The 23,744-nt window shown below is 48.6% G+C and overlaps 2 protein-coding genes across 2 annotated transcripts; one reads left to right on the forward strand and one right to left on the reverse strand.

Moving 5' to 3' along the window:
* The first annotated feature begins 207 nt into the window (after positions 1-207).
* On the forward strand, positions 208-12,452 carry LOC127387319 (methylcrotonoyl-CoA carboxylase beta chain, mitochondrial-like). Its single transcript, XM_051625515.1, has 12 exons — positions 208-681; positions 2,550-2,746; positions 3,655-3,833; positions 4,737-4,817; positions 5,232-5,410; positions 6,377-6,569; positions 7,861-7,952; positions 8,432-8,588; positions 9,253-9,375; positions 9,944-10,092; positions 10,556-10,637; positions 12,302-12,452. The coding sequence occupies exons 1-12, from the start codon at positions 392-394 to the stop codon at positions 12,383-12,385; spliced, it is 1,806 nt and encodes a 601-aa protein (XP_051481475.1). The 5' UTR covers positions 208-391; the 3' UTR covers positions 12,386-12,452.
* Positions 12,453-13,131: 679 nt separating this feature from the next.
* Positions 13,132-19,494, reverse strand: RPE65 (retinoid isomerohydrolase RPE65). The gene is made up of 13 exons (XM_051625538.1): positions 19,416-19,494; positions 18,903-19,053; positions 18,259-18,366; positions 18,027-18,168; positions 17,379-17,526; positions 16,839-16,920; positions 16,316-16,448; positions 16,062-16,201; positions 15,409-15,538; positions 14,446-14,560; positions 14,245-14,339; positions 14,029-14,140; positions 13,132-13,323 (listed from the first exon to the last, which is right to left on the reverse strand). The coding sequence occupies exons 3-13, from the start codon at positions 18,333-18,335 to the stop codon at positions 13,172-13,174; spliced, it is 1,326 nt and encodes a 441-aa protein (XP_051481498.1). The 5' UTR covers positions 18,336-18,366; positions 18,903-19,053; positions 19,416-19,494; the 3' UTR covers positions 13,132-13,171.
* Positions 19,495-23,744: the final 4,250 nt, after the last annotated feature.

Here is a 23,744-nt window from a genome sequence, read left to right on the forward strand (position 1 = left end):
CAGAGGGCGGCGGGGCGGGCAGCGGGGCGGGCAGCGGGCAGCGGGGCGGGCGGCGGGGCGGGCAGCGGGGCGGGCAGAGGGTGGCGGGCAGCGGGCAGCGGGGCGGGCGGCGGGGCGGGCAGAGGGCGGCGGGCAGAGGGCGGCGGGCAGCGGGGCGGGCAGCGGGGCGGGCGGCCCGCTGGAGCCGCCCCGAGAGGCGGGCCCGGAGCGCAGCGCTCGGCGGCGGCTGCCCGGGTAGGGGTCACCGCGGCGGGGGGCAGGGAGCCCTCGCGGAACCCGGGGGGGGTGCCCTGACAACCCCGCCTCTGCGGTGCTTTGTCCCACCCCTCGGCGGAATCTGAACTTTAATAATTTTTATTTATTTTTTATTTTTAATTTTTGGGGTCAACGCATGCGGTTTCTCCTCCCCCCCGCGCCCAGGGCCGTGTGGAGCCCCGCCGCGCTCTGCTCCCTGCGCAGCCTGCGCCCCAACCCCGCCTGGCTGCGGGGCCCGCAAGGCTCCCCCCCCGCGCGGGGCCGGGGCTGTGCGGGGCCGCGCCCGCAGCCCCTCCGCGCCGCCAGCCGCGGGGCAGAGCACGGGCGGTGCGGCGGGGCTTACCCGCTGCTGGACGGCCGCGTCCCGCCCGTGTGCCGGCACGTGTACGAGGACAATTTCAGGAACAGCGAGGCTGTGATTCGAAGGTAACAAACTGCCTTTTGCGCTGTTGTCGAGGGTGCAGCGGCTGGCGAGGCGCTGTGAGGCTGCCGCGCGGCTTCTGGCGGGAACTTCCTGACGGAAGGACACTCGCTAAAAAGCCCGAAGATTAAAAAGCTTTGACATTTTTTATTTATTTATTCCCTCCTCCCCCCCATTTTCAAACTTCAGAGTTTCCTTGCAGCTCTGCACAGTGATTTTCGCACGGATCAGCCCTTACAAGTTTCAGCCCCCCCCAAAAAGTTGTGCTTAAGTGTTGACTGAAAAGCCCAAATCTAGGCGCAGACTGCGTTAAAAATAGCGTGGCATTCTTTTGCCAAGAAGAAAATAGACCTTCATAAAATCTGGTTCGTGTTTGATTTTGTAAGCAAAGACATAAGTGGTGACTCACACATGAACAGATCCCCCCTGAAGGAGCAGCTGACAGTTGCTGCAGTTAATAGGGATTCACTGATAAAAGCAGGAAAATGTATTTTATGTGTTTGTCCTTAAAGACCAGATGGCAAAAAAAAAATATCAAAGGCCTTTGTTCAGAGGAATGGCACATGGGCTGGAAGCAGAGCTACGGAGAACACACTGTGCCCTCCTGTGGTGGCATTTACAACATTATTAAACATCCTTAGCTCTTTTCTCCTGAGGTTTTTCAGTCTGCAGTCTGCAGGAAGCCACAATGAGACGCAGGAGTCATGCACAGAAATGGTGCTTGCATGCTTATGCAGTTTGGGTGAAAAATGTTTTAAATAAATGAAGAGCGTGATTTACTTAAGACCAAAATTATTTGAGATACCATGTTTGTTTGCAGTTGGTTCGATTCTTGACCTGTGTTGGCTGCTGCCCTGACAATAACATTGGGAATCACTTCCTCTCTGGATGGCTGCAGTGACTCTGCATTATTCCCTGCTCTTAATGGATCTCTGCTGTGCTGCAGAGTGTGGGTTTCTTGCAGATTTAGTGATGTGTTACTGATTTTTGTCAGATAAACTTGTTGAGGGGAACTGAGGAGGAAGCCTTTGACTGGATTCTCCCCTAGAGTAGTTGGAACATGGAGATAAAGGTCCATGCTGAATCCATGGGACAGCAGTGTGCCCTCGTGGCCAGGAGAGCCAATAGTATCCTGGGGTGCATTAAGAAGAGTGTGGCCAGCAGGTCAAGGGAGGTTCTCCTCCCCCTCTACTCTGCCCTGGAGAGACCACATCTTGAGTATTGTGTCCAGTTCTGGGCTCCCCAGATCCAGAGGGACAGGGATATGCTGGGAAGGGTCCAAAAGAGGTGACAAGGATAATGAAGGAACTGGAACATCTGTCATACGAGGAAAGGCTGAGAGACCTGGGGCTGTTTAGTCGAGAGAAGAGAAGGCTGAGAGGGGACCTGATGAATGTCTGTAAATACCTGCAGAGTGGGTGTCAAGAATGAGCCAGTCTCTGCTCAGTGGTGCCTGTAACAGGATGAGGGGAAATGGCACCAAGTGACAACACAGGAAGTTCCACCTCAACATGAGGAGAAACTTCTTTATTGGGAGGGTGACAGAGCCCTGGGACAAGCTGCCCAGGGAGGGTGTGGAGTCTCCTTCTCTGGAGATGTCCCAAACCCGTCTAGATGTGTTCCCGTGGGATCTATTGTAGGTGATCCTGCTCTGGTGGGGGGTTGGACTGGATGATCTCTAGAGGCCCCTTCCTACCTTGGTGACTCTCTGAAAATGTGAATTCCTCTTCGTTCACATACCATTCCTATGAAAACTCTGCAATGCATTTAAGCACCGTGTTCACTCAGCCAAAGGATAACCTGTAGGTAAAGGTGGCCTTCATTAACCAAAACCTTGGTGGTTTTTTTTTTTTTTTTTTTTTTTTAACCTCAGATACTCAGAACTGCTAGAGAGAGTCAGTAAAGGAGGGGGAGAAAATGCCATCTTGCGTCACACTCAAAGGAACAAGAAGCTGTTTGTCCGTGAGCGCCTGAAGTTGCTGCTGGATGATGAGTCTTTCCTTGAGCTGTCTCCCCTGGCGGGCCTTGATATGCCCTATGGGGATGTCCCTGCTGCTGGCTGCCTCACTGGTAATGGCTGGAAAATGCCCTGGGAAGCGGGGGGAGTTGATCTGTTTCATTGCTCATCTCTTTAAATAGGATCCGCATTAGATCTCAAGATGGGCTTATGGGCTGAGGGGGTTGTTTTGAGCTGCCCCTGTTGGAGATACAGCCCCAAAGGAAGGAGGGTTTTGAACCAATATGGTCCTTTAATATAATTTGGGAGATGCTGTTTGGGTGCAGTGATGAGTAAGTGGTTGTAGGTGGTGCACATCAGTTGCAGTCCATAACGGCTGCACAGCTTCCCAGGGTAACCAGCCCTGCTCACTGGGGGTGAGGTGTGGGGTCCTACTGGGAAAGGGAAACGGATGCATGTAAATCAGGTTTATGGAATATTTTAGTATCTTAAGAGTGAGCGTTCGTCGGAAGAGTGAAGGCTCCAGGGAGACCTTAGAGCACCTTCCAGTGCCTGAAGGGGCTCCAGGAAAGCTGGGGAGGCAGTTGGGACAAGGGCAGGGAGGGATGGGAGCAGGGGGAAGGGTTTCCAGCTGGAAGAGGAAGATGGAGATGAGACATGGGGAAGAAATTCTTTAGTGTGAGGATGGTGAGACCCTGGCCCAGGCTGCCCAGGGAAGCTGTGGCTGCCCCATCCCTGGCAGTGTTGAAGGGCAGGTTGGATGGGGCTTGGAGCAGCCTGGGCTGCTGGGAGGTGTCCCTGCCCATGCAGGGGGTTGGAACTGGGTGATCTTTAAGGTCCCTTCACACCCAAACAACTCTATGATTCTAGAGTACCACACTTCCCTGTGTGGTACTAACAACTCCATTTGCAGCTGCTTGATACAGCATCACCAAAGTACCATCCCAGCTGTACTTTGATCCCTTGATTCATCTGTGGAACTGTATAGAGTCCTGATGAGTGTCTGTGGTACCACCTGCAGGAATTGGCAAGATCTGTGGGGTCTGGTGTGTCTTACTGGCAAGTGATGCAACTGTGAAAGGAGGAACTGTGTATCCAATTGGAGTGAAGAAACAACTGAGAGCTCAAGAAATAGCCATGCAGAACAGGCTGGTGTCTGTGCACCTCACTGACAGTGGGGGGGCATTCCTACCACTACAGGTAATCCTGGAACCACTTCATAGAAGGAAGCACCTATGTCTGTCTTAATCGTACTAATTTTTAGCAATAAACCTCAGATTTATGTTGTGTTTTCTTGGCTGGCTGACTTTCATTGTCTGTTATCCTTGAACTGAGTTTTCTCCAGAAATCAGATTTGAAGATTCCTCACAGTGGTGATCACTTTGGCTAATCTTGAGTCTAGCACCTAGCCAGAGTGTAGCAGCTTGAGTATCAGAGGGGGGCAAAGTGCTGGCCGAGCAGGGGTATTTCTCAGTGTGCTGAAATGCTTTCATGTCTTTAATAAATTAGCACATTGTTTGTGGTTTCTGTTTTCTATTTCAGAATCTATAAAATTACTATTTTATCACAGTGTTTGTGATGGTAATGCAGTAACCTCCATGGCCTTTAAAAATGTAGGTTTTTTAATTCCTTCTGTAAAAGGGGAGTTTGCACAGGTTAGTTTCCAGTGTGCAGAGGTCATATCATCACAGGGGGTGTAGCTGGTCCCTCTTCAGACTGAAAGCAAACACTTGGAAAAAGTTTTTACCTGACTCCAGGAATTATATTGAAAACTAAGTAACTGTGCTGAAGTAATTTCATAGGTAAAGTAGGAATATGAGTTTCACTGCTGCATATTTACAGTCTCAGTTTGTGTAGGGTAAAGTGGTTTCACAAAATAATACGAAGCTTGCTTCTGCTTTTGAAAGACTTGGGTATTTCTGTGGAATTGCACAGTGTGTGAGGGACTCAGTGCCGTGGGAATGCTGCAGGTGAAGGTTTGGGGTCTGATTGTGAGTGGGGACCTGCCCCGAGTCAGTTACAATGTGCATGATGGAGCCAAGAGGGACGTTGGCTTTGGTACTTAGTATTGAAACTCAGGTTGTCTTTTCTCTGTAATGTCAGGCTGAGATGTTTCCTGACAAGCTGCACGGTGGCAGAATGTTCTACAATGAAGCCATCATGTCTGCCATGGGGATCCCTCAGGTACAGTGTCCTAGGGAGCACAAGTGTGGTCTGTGTGATCAGTAGCATTGGGAAGAAAGTTTCCTTCTAAAACAGACTCTAGGAATAACTCCCAAACGTGCAATCTCGCTTCTAAAGCTCACCTGTCCTGCTCGTGGGGAAGGGGGCTTCAGACAGTAGCTCACCTAAGAGAGTGCTTCAGCCTTAAGGGCCTTCTGAGTGTTTCCCAATGGGTGGTGGTGGAAAAGCATCAAATCACCAGGTTATTTCAGAGTAAACCCTGAGCTCTGTTGGTGCTGGTATTTCCATCTCCAGCTCATTGTTCCCCAAGCTGTGATTTTAGTCTCTTGAGCGTTTCTGAGATGAACGTGGTGGCTTTGCCTTCCCACCCTTCCCCCTGCAGCACCTCCGTTTGTTTTGGTTGCTGTCCCTCAGGTGGCAGTGGTGTGCGGCTCCTGTGTCGCCGGAGGTGCCTACATTCCGACCATGGCAGAGGAGAACGTGATGGTGGATAAGATCGGGACACTCTTCCTTGCTGGCCCACCTCTGGTGAAAGCTGCTACGGGTGAACAGGTCTCTCCCGAGGACCTAGGAGGAGCCAAACTTCACGCTGAGTATGTGAGATAAGTCTTAGCAATAGGAGGGAATTCAGCATGCTTAGCTTTCAAGAAACTCATTTTATCTTAAGTTAATATGACTGAAGCTCCTTCAGTGAAGGGATACAGCATGGTCCTCCAGGGCTGACAAGCATGCAGTGAAAAAAACCTATTAGAAATGATACATGAATTGTTATAAAGGTTGGTGGCATTCAGTTGTACAGGTGGGTGTATCGTAGGGCTAGATACAACACTTGGAAAGAAGTGACATGGCATTGTCACTTCAGCTCTATGACATGCCACAGGCACTTGCCACTTCCACATGGACAGGAATCTCACCTAAGTGCAGAGGTCAGGATCAGGGCCGAAAGGGGAACCTGTTATTACACTGTTTGCCTTCCTTCTCAGGTGCAGGTTTCTTGTTAGAGCAGTCAAATGGAAGTAAAATTAAGTGATGTTGTGGGGTGAAGCAGGAAATGGACACATGAGGGTTTGATTCCCCATTTTTCCATGTATTTTCTGAACAACTTCAGGCAGGTTCAGTTCCTCTGTGCCTCAGAGGGACCAGCTGTAGCAGAGTGGCACTTGTGTGACAGTCAGCTGCCTCTGTTACACTTAATAAGTTCCTGTCTTTATATCCAGACTGGAAGTGCTTATTTTGAAATAATTTTCAAAGATCCTTTTCCCTTCATTATATTGTTTGCAACAACATCACTATAAAAATAGATTCAAAGGTCTTTCTTTAATGTAGGCAAGCACAAAGGTCACAGGGAGGAACTTCTCCTTGCTGTGGATGTATTTTGGGGTTGGGTTGCACAGCAGTTCCCCTGACTCACTGCTTCCAGCTCATTCATACGAGAATGGAATCACACCATGTTTTGCAGGGAGTTGGGAGAGTCAGAGGTTTCCTCCTTTAGTTTGGGTTTTCTGTCAGAATTCAGATTTCATTCATTTGATGCTAATCCATGCTGCACTCTCTGCTAGAGTCAGTGGCTGTACTGACCATTTTGCACCTTCAGAAGAGGAAGCCTATGACTGCATTCGAAACGTCATCTCCACGTTGAGCTACAAGCCCCTGCCAGAGGAGCTGCAGGAGCATGACAGCCCCCTGTACAGCTCGGAGGAGCTCCTGGGCCTGGCACCACAGGATTACAGGTGTACTCTTCCTGTCAAACTGGTACAGTGGCAGAAACTCTTGTTTCTTCCTCCTCCTAATCTACTCTGCCTGGTAGCTCCAGATTCTCTTGGAGAATCCTGAAGTAGAATCATAGAATCATAGACTGGTGAAGGTTGGAAGGGACCTTGAAGATCATCAGGTTCCAACCCCCCTGCCTGGGCAGGGACACCTCCCACCAGACCAGGCTGCACAAGCCCCATCCAACCTGCCCTTGAACACCTCCAGGGAGGGGGCAGCCACAGCCTCCCTGGGCAACCTATTCCAGCACCTTCCTACCCTCGTGGTGAAGAATATCTAACCTAAATCTCCCCTCTTTGAGTTTAAAATGCCTTGTCCTCTCACTTGTCACTCCTCCCCTGGGGAGGGGGTGAAAAGCCCCTCCCCAGCTTTCCTGTAGGCCCTTCAGGCACTGGAAGGCCACTGTGAGGACTCCTTGGAGCCTTCTCCTCTCCAGGCTGAACAACCCCAGCTCTCTCTGGTTGCCAAGCTGTCCTCAGTCTGCAACGAAGCAGAACAGCAGCAATTCTGTAGAATTATAGACAATATTTAAGCTGAAAACCTGCCAGAAATAAAATAATTACAGATGATGCCAGTCTGTTCCCATGCACTGTCTGAGATGGGGCCATGTCAGTATGACTTGTACAGTGTTGGCTGCCTTGAGGATGTCCCGTTTTCCCCCTCCCCTGCCTTTTTCCCCCAGATAATCATGGCTCTATCTTGTAACTGAAGTGCCTAATGAAAATACTGACTGAAAAGACAACAAAGCTCAAATTGAACTTGTTTGAGGCTGGGACAGATGCTAGTACATAAGCAGAGCTGCCCACACCGTTGTCACTGTGTTGTTCAAGAAGACATTTAGTGTCCAAGGATGTGAATCCAGTACCTTTTCCAGGGTTGAATCCCTACAGTTCAAGGGACTGACTGCAGGAAGCAGTGTAGCTTTGAAGGCAGCTTTTAAACTGTTTGAAGAAAGCAGGAGCAATATGCTGCTGTTTCTTGTGCACACAAACTGCAACTGCACACGCTGGGGTCTTTACACCATTTTGATGAACACAAACAACCCTGCTCTGTAACACTGAAGTAATTTTGGAGCAGAAATTTGGCTTGAAATACATGGTTGGTAATCAAACATAGACACTAATTGTTTTGTGCATATTAAGTATTTAGTGGAGCATCAAACACAAAAGGGCCTCAGCGCTCACTTGTGTTGACTCCTTGCCTTACACAAGTCCCTTTGCTGACTGAGCAGAGTGTCCTTCAGCACAACATTCCTGTTTTCATTTCTGTGCAGATTCTGAGCCGTCTGGTGGATGGAAGCAGATTCCAGGAATTCAAGGCTAATTATGGAACAACGTTAGTAACAGGATTTGGCCACGTGGAAGGGTAAGGCTGTAACATTTCACTATCAAAACGTATGGACATATTTCTCTAAATAGCTTTCATATCACCATCAGGTTTCATGGCACCCCAATAACAATGGTCTTGAAGTTCTGAATCAGTCAAGAATTGGAAATAAAACACTTCTGCAAAGGCTGGGCTATCTCTGAGCTCTGAGTTCATCACGGTCCAGGCCAGTAGCAGCAAAGAGAGTGATGACAAATTAATGGATTTCATGACTTTGTGGAATGATTTGTTTATTCCCAGAAATTACTAACCAGACAGTTGGAATATTGAAGTCTCAGCAGATTCCTTAAGAAATAAGTAACATCATCTTTGAAAGTGTTCCTTCCCAAACCGAGCTGAAGGCTGTCATCGCTTCTGCCTGACATGGGGATGGGATAATACCCTTCAGAACACTGTGAGCTACAGATCCTTAACTTCTGGGGTTCAGAAGTGCCAATGCTGGTGTGTCTGTTTTGTAGGCACTTGATGGGGATAGTGGCCAGCAACGGGGAGCTGTCTCATGATGCTTCTCTCAAGGGCAGCCACTTTGTGCAGCTCTGCAGTCAGAGGAGCATCCCCATCCTCTTTCTCCAAAATACTGCTCCACCTCCAGCAGAGCCAACAGGCATCTCACAGGTGGGCACTTCTAGTGCAGTGTGCTCAGCTCAAGTAGTGCCTCATTCTTCTTTGCTTTAAGATTACATTTTAAAAAGGATTCTTAGGAAAATATTTTTTAAAAAAACGCTCTCAATAGTTTAAACCAAGTTTGTTTGACTTTGTTTTTAAAACTTTTAAGCAGGTCTCTCTAAAATGGTACTGTCCAGCTGGCATGCAAGCTGTGAAACTTGGAATTTATAGTTCTTTTCACTTTGAAGTATTGTTGATTCTTCCACAGAAAAATAGATATTTCTCTTCTAGAAAAGTGAAGATACTACAGTATGTTTTGTCCTGGGCTCCAGAGAGCCTCACAGTAAAACCAACATGAGATGGAGCAGAGCCTGTTCCTGCACCCAGTTCCTCCCAGCTCTTGCCAGCGCCTGGGACAAAGCCTGGCAGGATGCTGTTGTGTCTGAGCTGGGGTTACTCAGCACTGCAGGTCTTTGCAGAGTGGTTATAATTGTCTGGCTGGTTGACATTGTTAAAGAAATGCATGATGTTGGTGATGAGTCTTGGTGTTGTGGCAGAAACTATCACACAGAACTGTGGGGAAAGAAACATTTTAGAGCCACAAGTTGGGTGGGAGTGGAAGGAAGCTAGATGAAAGACTTAAAGGTACTAAAAATCTTGGTTTTCCTCTCAGGCAGAGGCTCACTCCACCAGGTTGAAGGCCCAGGCCTCCATGATGGCAGCTGTGGCCTGTGCTGCTGTTCCCAAAATAACGGTTGTCATCGGCGGCTGCTTCGGGGGCGACAGCTACGCCATGGTGAGAGGGCTCTGGGGACAGACTGGTGCCCTGGAGCAAGAGTGCACTGCTCTGCCTCTTAGACAGTCAGCTGTTGCTGAGCACTTAACTCGGTCTGTTTTAACTACTCCTCAGGCAAGAAACGCACCACAAGCTGTGATGACTGAACGCCTGGTCTGCAGCTGGGAGCCTAGGGCGGGGTCTCAAACACAGCTTATCTGAAAATGTCCCTGCTTGGAGCCCATCCTGCCTTTCCCTCAGGATGTGCCATGTGTTTTCAGTCAGCAGGGAGCACATCTCCCTCAGTAGCTGTGCTACTGTGTCCTGTCCCCCTTGCTAGCAGGGGCAAGAGGGCTCCCTGTTTGCTCAGGGTTAATTATTTTTGGAGGAAAAATGATATAACAAGAGAGCAATACTGGAGGCAGCGGGGATGGTGATGGTGCTGCCACAGGGTGTCTGCTGATACAGGACCTGGGTCATTCACACTTCACAAATTAACCCGTGTTACATTCTGCCTGGCACTCGGTTGTGTCATCCCACAGCCACCTTTTGGGGATCCATTTCAGTGTGTTTGTGCTTTTCTTTGTAGTGTGGGAGATCGTTCAGTCCAAACTTTCTGTTCCTGTGGCCTAATGCAAGAGTTGCTCTTGTGGATTCAAGACATTTCTCTACAGTCCCACAGGCTGGGGATGGTGACTGTACAGGAGATGAATCAGAGCTAAAACAGCTGAGAGAAAAGTAAGGACATGAGCTCCAAACCCCTGCAGTTACACTGGGATTCTGTTAGTTAAATTACATACTTCAGTTCATCCTAGAAATCAACACATCCCAAACAAGTAAAGCAAACCTGAATCTATTGAAAAATATTTTGAATTTGTATGTAATTCCATGTCTGCTCTTAGGATTTGCTCAAGGAAACACAAATGCTTGACTTAAAAACCCAACAAACCATCCCAAAGCCATATGACCTCACTATATTCTGCTGTGTAAGACCCACAGGTGATACCTGAATGTAGAGGCTGCTCTGAACTGCAGGATGACAGAAATGCAGTTGTGTGTTTGCTGGATTCTAATGAGTTTTAACAGTAGTGCTGCACCTTCCCTTGAGATAGAAGTCTTTGCCTTTTTCATCTATGACTTTGTTTTACTGGCCTGATGGCTTTTATTCAATTTTTGTGCTTTAATACTCCGTCTCCTCCAGGCTAGAGGAAGAAAGCAGTGCATTTTACTCCTCTGCCAGACTCTGGGATGATGGTGTAATTCTACCTCAAAACACTAGAAAGGTGAGTTGTTTCCTTATGTGTTCTTTGCAGCACATTTTGTCCTTGGATCACTAAAGGATCTTGTGGAGAATGCACAAGCCTGTGACTCACTCAGGATCAGTGGAATGCTGATGCCCAGCTCTCCCACTCCTCCCTCCCTTTTCTGTGGCATTTAGCTTTGCAATTCTCATATTTTCTCTGTTAGTCTGTCCAGAACAATTCTGTCTAATTCAGGTTCCCTTCTGGTTACTTGACTGCAGCATTTCCTTGGAAATGGAACCTCTTCATTGACTTTACCACCTGATTCTGTGTCCAAATCCTTCTTTTTCAGACTTGCATGATCACCCACATTTTCACTCTTTCAGGTCCAGGCTCTTCCCTGTTCACACTGTTCCCATTCCTGCATCCTAGGATGTTTCTTTTTTTCTACTCCCTCTTCCTGCTTGTAATTTGCAGCTTACATTTGGGGTGCCCCCTTCCTCCCCACCTTTCCATTTCTTCTTCAACTTGGCAGACACCCACTCCATTGGATTAGATTTGGAAGCTGCCCTCTTTGCCCTTCCATTTTTTCCTGGTGTTATTGTTTATTAGCCAATCTTAAAACATTCTTTTAACTTCTGGAGCTTGTTTACTTGACAATCACAAATAGAGCCTGCCACCAGTTAATCCTCCTCAATGTGCTCTGTATTTGTGATACTACATAGATATTACATATTTTCTGTGGTGTTCATGGGAACTTGGATAATGGGAGAGCACTGGGAAATATTTGCTAGCACTAGAAGCCCAAGGACTGCTCCTCTCTAGGAACTACACATGAAAAGATGTGAGTTGGAATGAATCAATGTTACTTGGGTAATTTTCACCAGCACTCCACAGCTCATGGTTACACCTTTAGCTGTTTTTTTTACAATATTCTTTTGCTACTTTATCCCAGTTCTTGCTAAGAGATGGAATTTATGTCTAGCTTTGCCTGCCCTGACAGCACATACTCATTCAGACTCTTAATGTTCTTTTTTTTAAAAAAAGAATAGGCTTTAAAAGACAATGTGTGCTCTAGTACCAGTGGAGCATGTGCAGAGAAATTAGGAAAATGCTTACCATGGCTCTTGCTTTCCAACAAGGTACACAAGAGGTTTTGGCAAAGGAGGCTGTTGTCTGCACCATGTGATAAAAGTTAACAAAATCTGAATGGAGAATTATCTTGTTTTTGAAGAGCAAAAGCAGTGCTGTATTTTCTGTCCCTCTTGTCACAAGACACCAAGAAAGATGAATTTTTAGGAAGAGATGGATGTGGAAGAGCAGGATGTTCTGCTGATTTTTGATGTGTGGTTGGGAATCTTGGGAGAAACAGGTTATATCACAGAATGGATTTTCCTGGGAGTTTTACAGCAAAGTAGCTTCCTGCTGCTTCAGAAGTGATTCTCTTGTCACCACAGTAACTTTAAAATGGTTTGGTGGCCTCTGTGTGCAGTGCAAAGGCTCTGGGATGCTGAGGATGCTTCTTCCTCTGCCATAGCTGGCATTGACACCCTTTCCCCTCACTCCTCAGCTGACAAGTGTTTTGTTTTAAATGTTCATTCTTTTGCAGAAAGTAAGAACAAACATCAAAGAATGAGTGCAGAGCTGGGAAGTTTTACTAAGTTTTTTTCCAGAGGCTCATTGCTTGTGTTGTGTTTTTTAATCAGGTGATTGCCCAGTGTTTGGAGATCATAGAGCAGCAGAAGTACCAGGTGGTGTCTCCATCTCAATACCCTGTCATCAGGATGTGACTGCAGCCATTCCCAAGCAATCAGCCTTTCAAGTTAGCACTTTGGACTAGAGATCTTTAATATCAATGATTTTCTAATTCTTTGTTAACAATAAAAATGTTAAACATCACAGACAAACAAGAATCCTGGAGCTTCAGTCTGTTAGCAATAGGTTTGTGTTTTGAAGCCCTCTACTACGTTAGTTGAACGTTTATTTTGTGGAGAGGCAGGGGGGAAGCTCAGTCTGCAGCACACTGAGGAACCACATCCATCCCAAGCCGTAACAATTGCTTGATGTTTTTCATATTCATGTTTTAGTATGAAATCCAGAACTCAAGAAACTGCACGAAATGGGGAAAAGAAAACACATGAGCTGGTAGTGTGGGCAGTTTTTAGCCTTAGGAGAGGGCAAAATGCCTCCTGCCACAAAGCTGAGGGCTGCCAGGTTGGATTGCCAAAGCAGCTGTGGAAAGGCTTCACTTGGATTGCTCTGAGGATACTAAAGGAGCAACCAGGGGGGGATTTAAATCCACAATACTTCAGTATAGGCTAAAAATGGCCTCTTCTCAAGGCAGGTAGCAGAGCAGAAGCTGCTGTTCCTGATGCTGCCACACACAGGCACGGGGATTGCACTGTGCCCTTGCATCCAGCTTTAACTTTGTCCCAGTATTTTGACGAATCATCAACAAAACTGCAATGCTGAGTTGGGACTAGCCCTACACATGGAAAGTGATGCTGAGGGAATTGGGGTCGTTGGGGTGTCACCTTTGGGCGCTGGCAGGAGCAGGGCAGGTGCTGGGCCCTTGGTCAGGCTCTCTTGAAGAGCCCATGGAACGTCACGGGGATGATCACCTCCACCTCAGCCCTGGCCACCTCGCTCATGTCCTTGGCGTTGAGGATCAGGAGGTAGGCAGGCTTGGGCCCCGCGCCCGGGCTGATCACGATGCTCAGCACAACCCCTGGTGGGAGAGAAATCAAGGGGCCTGTCCCCACCTGGGGTACCCACGGGAGCAGCACCCACCCACCCAGCACCCCCTGAGCCCCTCATCTCTGCACCACCCTCAGCGCTGGAGCAGTGAAGGGGCTTGATCTATTTCTCAGTCTGCTTCGAGTTCTTGCTGTCACCAGCTGGACAGCCTGGGGTAATGGGCCAGTAGCTGCTATAGCTTCTTTTTAAAACTATAAACCAGTGAGAGTTTGCTCTTAAATTCAGGAGACCCAAGACTTCTCCCAGCTTCACCCAGTCCTGATGGGAGATGAGGAACCTGGGGAGTAAGCAGGCACCCCTCTCAGGCTGAGCACTGCCACTTGCCCTCAGAAGCAGGTACAGGGCTGGGGACACGTGGAGAAACCCCTGCAGTGCCTGACATGGGCACAGCCACATGTCCTCAAGTGGCAAAGCCTGAATTCACTCTGCTCCTCACGAGGAGGATGGGTGAGGAACAGGAAGCACACTTGGTTTAAGAGAGCTTCAGTTCTACAAAGTTCTGCCACTTGGAGTTCTTTAAATATTGCAGCTCTCGATGGAAAAAGGCTAGGAAATGAGGACAACAGATCATTTAAACCCAGAGGTCTTTCTCCTCCTTTGTTTTCCCTTGGTCTTAATGTTCCCACAGAAACTTCTCAAATCAAGATGCCATTGACCAAAATAAAATCAGTCTTACCATCATCTTCCTCCAGGGCATCTGGGTGGGAAACAAAGATTGGCTCAGATGGGTACGAATCTGGCTCCTGCCACACCCAGGTCTCCTTTGTTTTAACATTCAGCTTGCAAAGCTAAAGGGAGGAAAAAAACCAATCCACATCTCAGAAATATTCATTCTTGTCCTTAAATTAAAAGCTCACAGAAAAGATGTGCCTCACCCACCATTGATACTTACCCTGTCTGGGACAAAGTGGTTCAGCCCCAGCCCATACGTGTACGTGTAAGGTTTCCCACAGTATTTCTTGTAGTTGATCTGTGGAAATTCAAAGGCTGCAATAAAAAAATAAATAAATATACACACACAAGGATTAGTGGGAGGTGGAGTGCAGGGGGCACTAGTGTTGCTGCTGGCTGTGCTCTGAGGGCCTCCTCTTACCGTGGCGTGGTCCCGAGAAGATGACTTCTGGCTCCAGCCAGATGGTCTCGTCGCTGCGCAGCGTGGCCGTAGCTGTGGTGTAGGGCAGGGTGACCAGGTTCTTGCCCGTGTCAGCCTGAGACAAAGAAAACACCCAAGAGAAATGGAGAAGCAGGTTTCCTTTTGCAGAGGTCTGGGCAGTGAAGGCAGCGACGTGCAGCAGAGCCTCACTGAGCTGCAGCAACGCTCAGCAACTGCTGCTCCTTCTGTTTTCTGAGTAGGAGAGCAGTGCCAGTGCCTCCTGCTCAGATCATCCCATCTCACCTTCCCTGTGCTCATCAACACATGCAGAACTTTTTGCAGCATGTAGGAAATACAACAGAATCACAGAATCACAGGATGACTTAGGTTGAAAAGGACCTTAAAGCTCATCCAGTTCCAACTCCTGCCTTGGGCAGGGACACCTCCCACCAGCCCAGCTCTGCCCAGCTCCAAGCCCCATCCAACCTGCCCTTCAACACTGCCAGGGATGGGGCAGCCACAGCTTCCCTGGGCAACCTGGGCCAGGGTCTCACCACCCTCAGAATAAAGAATTTCCTCCTAATATCTCACCTCAATCTCCCTCTTCCAGTTTTGATCTGTTACTCCTTGTCCTCTCACTCCCTGCCCTTGTCCCAGGTCCCTCCCCAGCTTTCCTGGAGCCCCTTCAGGCACTGGAAGGTGCTCTGGGGTCTCCCCAGAGCCTTCTCTTCTCCAGGCTGAACACCCCCAACTCCCTCAGCCTGCCTTCACTGGAAGATCACTTCAAATAAATAAGAACGTTCTCTGAAGCCCCACACTTTAACCTCCCCCTTCTATTTAAAGGTTAAACTTGAATTAAATGGGGTGAGGCAGAGCACCAGCCCTGCTGGGCCATAAGCTCTGAGAGGAGGGGCAGCCACAGGTGTCCCCAAGCCCTGGTGGCAGCAGGGGTGTGTCTGGTACCTTGTCAATGTTGAGGGGCAGGACGTATCTGCGGGCTTCGGGCTGCGGGGCCTTCTCTGCCTGGCGCTTCACCTCGTCCCAGTTCGCTCGCAAGTTGGCCAAGTAGAGGTAGTTGTAAACAAACTCGAACCTGCCCGAGGGGGAGAGCACAGACACACCTCAGTTGCCAGGGGAGAGGGGTCAAATGCAGCTGTTTTTTTTCCTGCAATTCAATGGAGCAAGGCTTAGGCATTGCCATTTTTTTTGCTACATTTCTCTGTCTGTTCAAAAAGCAGGGTTCAGACCTCGACCAGGTCCTGCTCACGGGGGCCCCAGGAGCACAGGCAGCATCAGCCCATGGGCAGTCAATAGCATTTGTTAGAGAGAAAGGCAAACTAAAGATATAAATAACATTTTCATTGGAAAATGAGTTTCAAACAGGCTCTCTGCACCTCTGGGTAACTTCCATGCTGTGTAGTCTGCATGGGTATTTAGATGGGTTGGAAGGAGTTGGTGCAAGTGCCAGAGGCAATTTCCATGGAGAAGAGACATGCCAGCACCAGGACAGGTGTGTCTGGTGCTGGGGCTCTGCTGGCCCCACCAGCTCATGCCAGGGTTGGGGTGATGCCACAGGGACCTTTGGCTACCTCCATGTTCAGCATCACAACACTCACCCCTTCCAGGTGCAGAGGTCGACGATCAGAAACCCGTTATCTTCATAGGTGTTGATGTGGTGGAAGAGGTTGAAGGCAGAGGTGCGGTATTTGATGTTGAGGAGCCTGCCTTTCTTCTTCTCTGCCACGTGAAGCCAGACCTGCAAAGTCAGCAGCAGCTTGGTGTAGACTCAGGGAAAGGAAGGAGAAACCAATACAACGGACCTCCCGCAGCCCAGGGCTGGCTGCCCGGTACAGCACCAGCAGCCACTTACCCCCATGCTTTCGTTGGACTCAAAGCAGTCCATGTAGTTGGCTCCCCAAAGGCTCCAGGAGGAGAGGAACTTGAGGAGGTTGATTTTCACTGGCTGTTCCACAAACACGATGTAGTTCGCTGTCAGCCCGAAGCTGTTTGGAAAGGTGCAGGGAGCATGTCAGGCTCCCTCTGGTCAGGTTGGACAAAACCCAGGCAGGGCCTTGTCCTAAGCTCTGAATGCAGCATGCAGCTCATGGCTGCACATGTCCAGAATAGGAACACACTGATTTTGGTAAACACCTTCCCCCCCCCCCGCCCAATTTTAGTTTCTGATCACATGTGAGAACAAGCCCTGCAGACCCACTTCTCTGGGTCCCACAACACCTGCAAGGCTGCACATGTGCCCCCCCACCTTTCTGGGCTGGCAGAAAGGAAAAGGGACTTTGTCCATCAGCACTCCCTGCTGAGGGCAGCCATTCCTGCCACAGTGTCCCCTTTCCAGCTGACAAGTATGGTCAGGCCACCACCCCCTGGGATGTTACCTGTGAACGTAGGAGGGCTTGAACCTGTCGCTGCAAGGGAACTGCACCACCACCTCCGACTTGTTCATCGGGTCATCCTTGTCTGGAAGGGGACAGTGGGAGGGTTAGGGAGAGCTTCACCCCCACTGTAAACTGAAAGAGGGGAGATCTAGATCTTTGGAAGAAATTTTTTTATACTAAGGGTGGTGAGACACTGGCCCAGGTTGCCCAAAGAGGTGGTAGATGTCCCATCCCTGGAAACATCCAAGGTCAGGTTGGACAAGGCTGGTCTTTCAAGGTCCCTCCCAAGCTGAACCATGGTATGTTATGACTCTGTGATGCAATTCTATATATGATACTTACTCAGCCCATATTTATAACATTAACACAAAAGAAGTTCATAGCAATTGTTTTCAAGATCCCATTTCTGTTACTGAAGAGAGCAAATACAATCTAAAGACTTTAAAAAAGTAACTGGATGACAAAACTAATTTAAAAGATTAAAAAAGTGATTGATGGAACCAGATTTTTTCTGTTAGCTCCACGGTGGGATGAACTGACCTGCCTGAAGTGGAGGGATCCGGATGATGTTATAGGCAAGTGAAAAATTCTTTCCAAAGCAGTTGCCAATGTTGTAAACTGTCCCATCATTTTCAACGTGGGGATGAGCTGTTGCCCCGTTGACAGACACGTATTTACAGAGATCCACCTGGAAAAGAAGATGCAGTCAGGAGCTTTCTGGGCAGGAGATGGGAAGCCACCAGCTCCACAAGGTGTCACAGGTCAACACAACCTTGCTGGAGAGGTGGGAAATTCTTCCCCAAGCCAAGGAATTTGAGATGGTCAAGTGAGCTGAGGTGGGTACAGGGGGAGTCTGGGGTTCTGGGGTCCAAGATGAAAGGCTCCACAGGCTGGACGTGGGTCATGCAGCAAAGGAAAGCACTGAAGCAGGAATCCTTCATTACACAAACCCCAACCCATGGACAAAGACCACCCCCATCATCTCCTGATCAAATGTGGCTCCAAGCAGCAGCAGCAGGTTCATTTACAAGCTTGTTGCAACTCTGCCTTCGTTAACCCCTGCTGCTAGCTTCGTTTCTGCAACACCTCCCTGACCGGCCCCAACTCTTGCCTTGTTGGAAAAGGCTGTTATTAAACAGTTCCATTTCAGCTTCATTCCTCCACGTATTTAGAAGCACAAAGACCCACCTGCTTAATTGTCTCTAATGTATCTGGGTTAATTTTGGTGATAAAGTTGGTCTCAGTACAGGCGTAGTAATCTTCACCCACAGGGTAGACGTTAACGAGGGCATTGTCAGTGACCTCCACACCTTTGAAGTACGAGAAAAACCTGAGCAGAGAAGATGAACAGAGAGTCAGGGGCTTTGTGGAAGCAGAAGCACCATAGGACATCACTGCTACCTCTATGACCCTGAGGTACCTGGAAAAGATGTTCTTGCAGGGGTCTGGGTAGGCGTAGGTGCCAAACTCAGTGATCACAATCCTTTTCTCAGTCATTGCCCTCACGTAAGCGTCGGTCCGGACAAACCTGGGGAGGGCCAGGAGGCCATAAAAAAGCAACAGGCTTTGCAATTAATTCTTGTGCTGAGCCTTGAGAGACCCCCCAAAAGCCACTAGTCCCCACAGCCTCTTGTTGCATCTGGAGCACAGAGGGGTCCAGCAACCCCCAGCACTGCCCTGGGGTGGACTGGAGCTGATGGGAAATACAGTCCTTTGTCTAAACATTCTGCACCAAAGTCCTGACAGCCAAGAGCTCAGCAGCTTCTAACTGAAACCAGGTTTCATTGGCCACACCATGATGTAATTCTGTCACTGGCTGCAGCTACATCCAGCACCCCCCTCCCTTTTCAGATGTTTTGTAATCTGTACAAAAATTGCATTTCTGCTAACCATAAGTTTCAGTTATTTTCAGTTGATTTTAGTGCTCTCACCATTAAAACTCTTCCAAGAATCACACAGACATGAACCAACCAGCACCTCCCTCATGCTGGGCAGCAGAGCCCAGCCCCAGCATTCCCAGTCACTTTGTAACTAATTTTTTTTGCTTGGGAAATTGCCACGCACCTTCGGTGGTAGGTAACGTGCCCTTCCTTGAAGTCAAACTTGTGGAGGAGAGCCTGGCCATCAAAGAGGTGATAGAAGGGCTCTGAGCCCACCTCAAACAAGCCAGGACCACATCTCAGGAGGCTTCCTCGCAGCCAGGTGGGAATCCTGCCTGTGGAAGAGGTGCAGATGGTACATGCACAGCCTGTGGCAAATCAGACTGAGCAATTTTTATTGTTTCAACAAGAAGAACTAAACTTCAAAGTATTTTTTTTAAAATGCTTTTTGAATACATGAGCTCTTCAAACTATCCTTTTCTCCTTCATCTACAGACCAACCAAAGATGTTGGGTACTGGGATGTCTAAAGGTCCCCCATCCAGTCTGTCCTTCTGCAACCCAAAACACACCAGCCCTGTCAGGTCCTTCACCTCCCAACCTGTGCTCCAGCCCTTCTAAAACCTCTGAGCTCTGGTGGCCCACAAGCTCCTGAGAACAGAAGCTGGGCAGGAGGCGCCCAGGTAGCCCACACTAACCTGTGACATGGGCAGTCACTGGAGAAGACAGTTCCTCCACTGTCTCAAAGAGCTTCTTGTAGCCTCCAGCGGGATGCTCAACTCTGAAAGGAGCAGAAGACCTGGGGTTAGCTCAGTGTTGGGATCCCTCTGGAGCTCCCACCAAGGCAAGAGGTTTAGCTTCTGGATGGACTGATCTGCAACTTGCAAATATTTTGAGAGATCAGGAAGAAGCACCACCAGCTGCTGTTGGAGCAAAGGCTCTGGACTATCCTGAGCACATGGAGAAACAAGGAATACTGACAGGCAGCCTGTGCCACAGCCCTGCAGGCAAACCCTCAAAGGACAAATTCAAGATATCCTGATACATCAGGAAGCAGAAGGGTGCTGGGCCATCTCATCTAGACCCTGCTTTCACCAAGAAAGTTTGGACCAGATGATCCTTGAGGTCTCTTCCAACCCAAGATTCTATGGTTCTATGAAAATCCAAGTCGTGTCTCCCAGGTCTTGAAGGAGCCTTTATATTTTCTCCTTTTTTCCTTCGAGCAAAGCATACTTGAGTGCGTAGCTGAGAACTGTTAGGTTCCAGTTTTGTCTACAGCCAAGTCCATGGAGACACACCAGACACAGGCTGTGCCAGGCACTGTCCTTCTCCTCCAAAGTACAGACCATCCTCTGGTACCTGGAGCTGAGCCTGCCACCCCCATCCAGAATCCTGGCACAGGATGGACCAGCACAGACACCCACACATGCATCTCCCGCCCATCTGTGCTGATCCCCAGGCTCACAGCCACCCCCCTAGCCCCCCCCTGTGCCACAACAGCCCCCAGAAATACTCACTGGCTGTACATCTTCTCCCTGATAAAGGACCCGAGGCTCTGGCAGCCAAGCCCCTGGCCAGAGCTGTGTGCTGGGTATTTATGGGGTGCTGAGGCCCCTGGGGGGGGGGAGCCCTGCACCCGACACTGCCCTCACCAATGAGCCCACCCCAGGAACAGAGCAGGCTTTCACCACCAAAATCCTCCCTGAGCTTTGGGAGGTTTTGTCTTGCCCTTCATACAAAAAAAGGCTTTGAATGCTTTTCCAAGACCTAAATTCTTCCCAAGCAGAAGTGATTATGAGGGGAAAAAAACCACCCAACAGTGAGGAGTGAAAGGGAGCGCCAGGCGCTTGGCACAGCCCCTGGGCCTTCAACCAGGGCTCAGTGCTGCAGGGGACCCTGCAAGGAACTTACTGCTCCTTCCTGCAAAAGCAGCCAGGAACAAACTGCTCCTTCCTGGGAAACATCTCTGCACATAGATCAGTTCTTCACCTGGAAAGGATGGGACATTAGAGACACTGAGAGATATGAAGGTGTTGGTAGATACCATCATTCCCAACTCCCACACACAACAGCCACCAGGTTTTTCCTCTGTCCTGGGCCTGTCTTTGCAAGCTCCAGCAGGTGGGTACAAGTCCAGCAAGACTAAACCCCTCCCCACCAGCCAAGAGGACACCAGGAGCAAGTCGAGCCCTGATTGCTGCTCACACTGTTGCTGTCCATCAGTGCCTGCCTGCAGCCATCCTTTGCCCTCCCCTCCCTCCTGTGTCTGTACAGTGGCACACACCAGCCCCTCCAGCTGCAGTTTCTTAACTCTAAAGCACACAAAGTACTATTTGTACATGGGGTGTTAACACCTTACACACTGACATCAAACTGGAGCATCACCTGCAGCATGCACAGCAGAGCAGTTGCTGTCAGAGAAGGTCAAAGATCTTCAAACCCCACCTGTAGGAAGAGCAGATGTTTGAGAACAGCCACACTGGAAGGAGTAATTTCAGAGATTAACAAGTTTAGGAAGGTCACTGCTCCTCCTCACAGGGAGCCTGTTGTACAGGATGAAAACATTTCATAATGCCCCATCCCTTTGGGCACTCCTCTCATACAGAGGGATCAAAACAGGGGCCAGCAGGGACAAGCCAGGTAAGCTCCCCACAGAGAGCTTTGCTCTTGCTGCCTTGTGCTGGGATGGGAAAATTCCAAGCGCTCTTGGATGTTCTGCCTTGTGCTGCAGAGCTTGGAGGTGTTCAGGACTTAATGCTGCTCTGAGTAAATTGGTTTAATTAGATCCATTTATAAACAGGGTTGGGACTAAATGGCTTTTGAAGGTCCCTTCTCACCAAAATTACAATATTATGATTTTCAGTTTTCAACCCCTCCCCTTAAAATATTGATTTTGCCACTTCCAGCTGCCTGCAGTTCAATTGGGAGCAGGCAGTTGCATCATGACTCAAGGCTGAGCTCAGCCATGAACATTTTACCCACATAGCCTCCTGCTTGGTTTCTCCCAGCTGCTTTCTTGGAATCACCAGGTGCCACTACACACCAGCCAGTGCTAGACCAGGCAACATCTGTTTTGACACTAAGAGCAGCAGAAGCTATGAACACATCATGAATCTCTTCTCCCTTGCAAATAATACAACTAAAAAGGCACTAATTACAGAAAAAGGTGCTGCTAAGCACAAGCAGCAGCTTCTCACCCTGCCTTTCTGTGCAGGTAATGAAGGCAAGGCTTTTCTTTCCCTTCAATTCCAGCAGATCAGGTGGCATTGCAGAGTGACCCCCAAATAATATCTCTAAAACACATCAGCAAAATATAAGAGAGTTTTGGGTCTGTGTCTGCAAACCTGCAAGTGCAACACCCAAGTATTCAGCTGGGACTGCACCTGAAGGGGCCATAAACTGAGTGAACAGCTCATTTTGCCCAGGGCAGCACCCAGGAGAGCTCATCAGCACTGGAAATGACATCTCTGCTGAATATGCTTTTAAATAAATATAGTCCATTTTAAGTGGGTTTTAAAAAAAAGTCTAAACAGTTTATATGAGTTGGATTTTTGTGTAATAAAAGTCAAACTGTCCCCCTGTGTGCGTGCACTTGCAGTGCCAGTTTTCAGAACCAACCAATGCTTCAGGGACCAGGGAATTGAAAAACCATCCCCCCCCCCAGAACTGAAGTGCTTACAAAATGAAAAACTTAGCAAAAGCTTCCAGTAATAAAAAAAATTCACTGAAGACAAAATGATAGCTCAAAGAAAGGTTTAGATTGAATCTGTGTCGTCCCTTTGCAGTGTTTTAATTGCCCCACAGCTAGTCACTTTGTTTATTTGTTCACATTTTTGTTAAGTTCTGTCAAAAGCCTGGAAGGGAACATTAAATAACATGGATCAAGGGCCCTCTGAATGGATCATGCCCTCTGAATAATGAGGGCAGCCCTTTGATAGCTAAATCCTAAGAAATGTGAGCTTCTGGCCTAATAAGTTGCTTAACTGGAACATATAAATAAAGCATTTACGCAACACTTAACAGGTTGAGAAAAATGAGAAGCTAGTTTGGGAAGGTAGTGGATTTTTCAAGGCAGGTGACTACAGGTGTTACAGAGAATCAGGGTCTCTCACCTCCCATGAGAAATCCTCAAGTTATACAGGACATTAAAGCATTACTGATAGTGGCTCAAACTGGGCTAATCTTGGCTTCTCCTTTACAAAGCCTCCCTCCTCAGAAGGAAAAGAGCAAAATGATACGTCACAAAACAGGTGCTGTGCCAGGGAGGGGAGAACAAGCTGAGAGAGCTGAAGTGCAGTCTCAGGGTCACAGCAGCTGTGTTCTGAGATGTCAAAGATCAGAGTGACCACTCTCAGCTGAGATCCTCATCCCCTGACACCAAAGGGTCTGACACAGCCTGGAAACTTGTACACAGCTGTTGGGAAACCACCCCAGGAGATGCCAAAAAACCTTCCAAACCAGGTAAACAAAAGAGTAGTTGAGATTTGCTTTGACTTTAATGTTGATGTCTGGTTTTATGACAATACTGTAGCCTGTGCAGCTACAATGACAATTCAGTTTCTTGTCCTAGGAATGGGCAAAACCTGGCAATGCACAACAGATATGGCTGCACTTATGGATGGACAGAGCTCAGAACTCTGTAAGAGAACCAAACCAGGTACCTGCCACCCAGAGAGCTCATCCAAGGGAAAAATATCTCTCTAAACCTGCTGATTCCATCAAGCACAAAACTGCTTAACAAAAAATACCCCTTAAAGTGGAAACAAAGTTGGACTTCAAATGTACCTTCTCCTGCAGTCCAAGGCTCGAAGTGCAACCTCTCCATTCTCTGCAAGCACAGGCACTCAGCAGATAGTTTTGACTTCCCCAGAGGCAACATTACAACTGAAACATAACACTGAAAAATCCCTCACAACTAAACCCAATTTCAATACTGTTCCAAATGCAGGATGGCTTCAGTGGCCTGACAACCAAGTCACCTGAAAAACCAGAGCAGCTCAAGCACAGCAACATGCAAACAGGTGACA

The sequence above is a fragment of the Apus apus genome, chromosome 7, assembly GCF_020740795.1.
Source record: "Apus apus isolate bApuApu2 chromosome 7, bApuApu2.pri.cur, whole genome shotgun sequence".
Taxonomy (NCBI): domain Eukaryota; kingdom Metazoa; phylum Chordata; class Aves; order Apodiformes; family Apodidae; genus Apus; species Apus apus.

Bases quoted from the DNA above. Each gene is read 5' to 3' on its own strand.
- RPE65 (XM_051625538.1), bottom strand. From the start codon at position 18,335: ATGACTGAGAAAAGGATTGTGATCACTGAGTTTGGCACCTACGCCTAC. The intron at 16,921-17,378 runs GTCAGTTCATCC...GTCCCCTTCCAG, and splicing joins GATCCCTCCACTTCAGGCAG to ACAAGGATGACCCGATGAAC. The intron at 16,449-16,838 runs GTAACATCCCAG...CTTTCCAAACAG, and splicing joins AAGCCCTCCTACGTTCACAG to CTTCGGGCTGACAGCGAACT.
- LOC127387319 (XM_051625515.1), top strand. From the start codon at position 392: ATGCGGTTTCTCCTCCCCCCCGCGCCCAGGGCCGTGTGGAGCCCCGCC. The intron at 4,818-5,231 runs GTACAGTGTCCT...GCTGTCCCTCAG, and splicing joins CTGCCATGGGGATCCCTCAG to GTGGCAGTGGTGTGCGGCTC. The intron at 7,953-8,431 runs GTAAGGCTGTAA...TCTGTTTTGTAG, and splicing joins GGATTTGGCCACGTGGAAGG to GCACTTGATGGGGATAGTGG.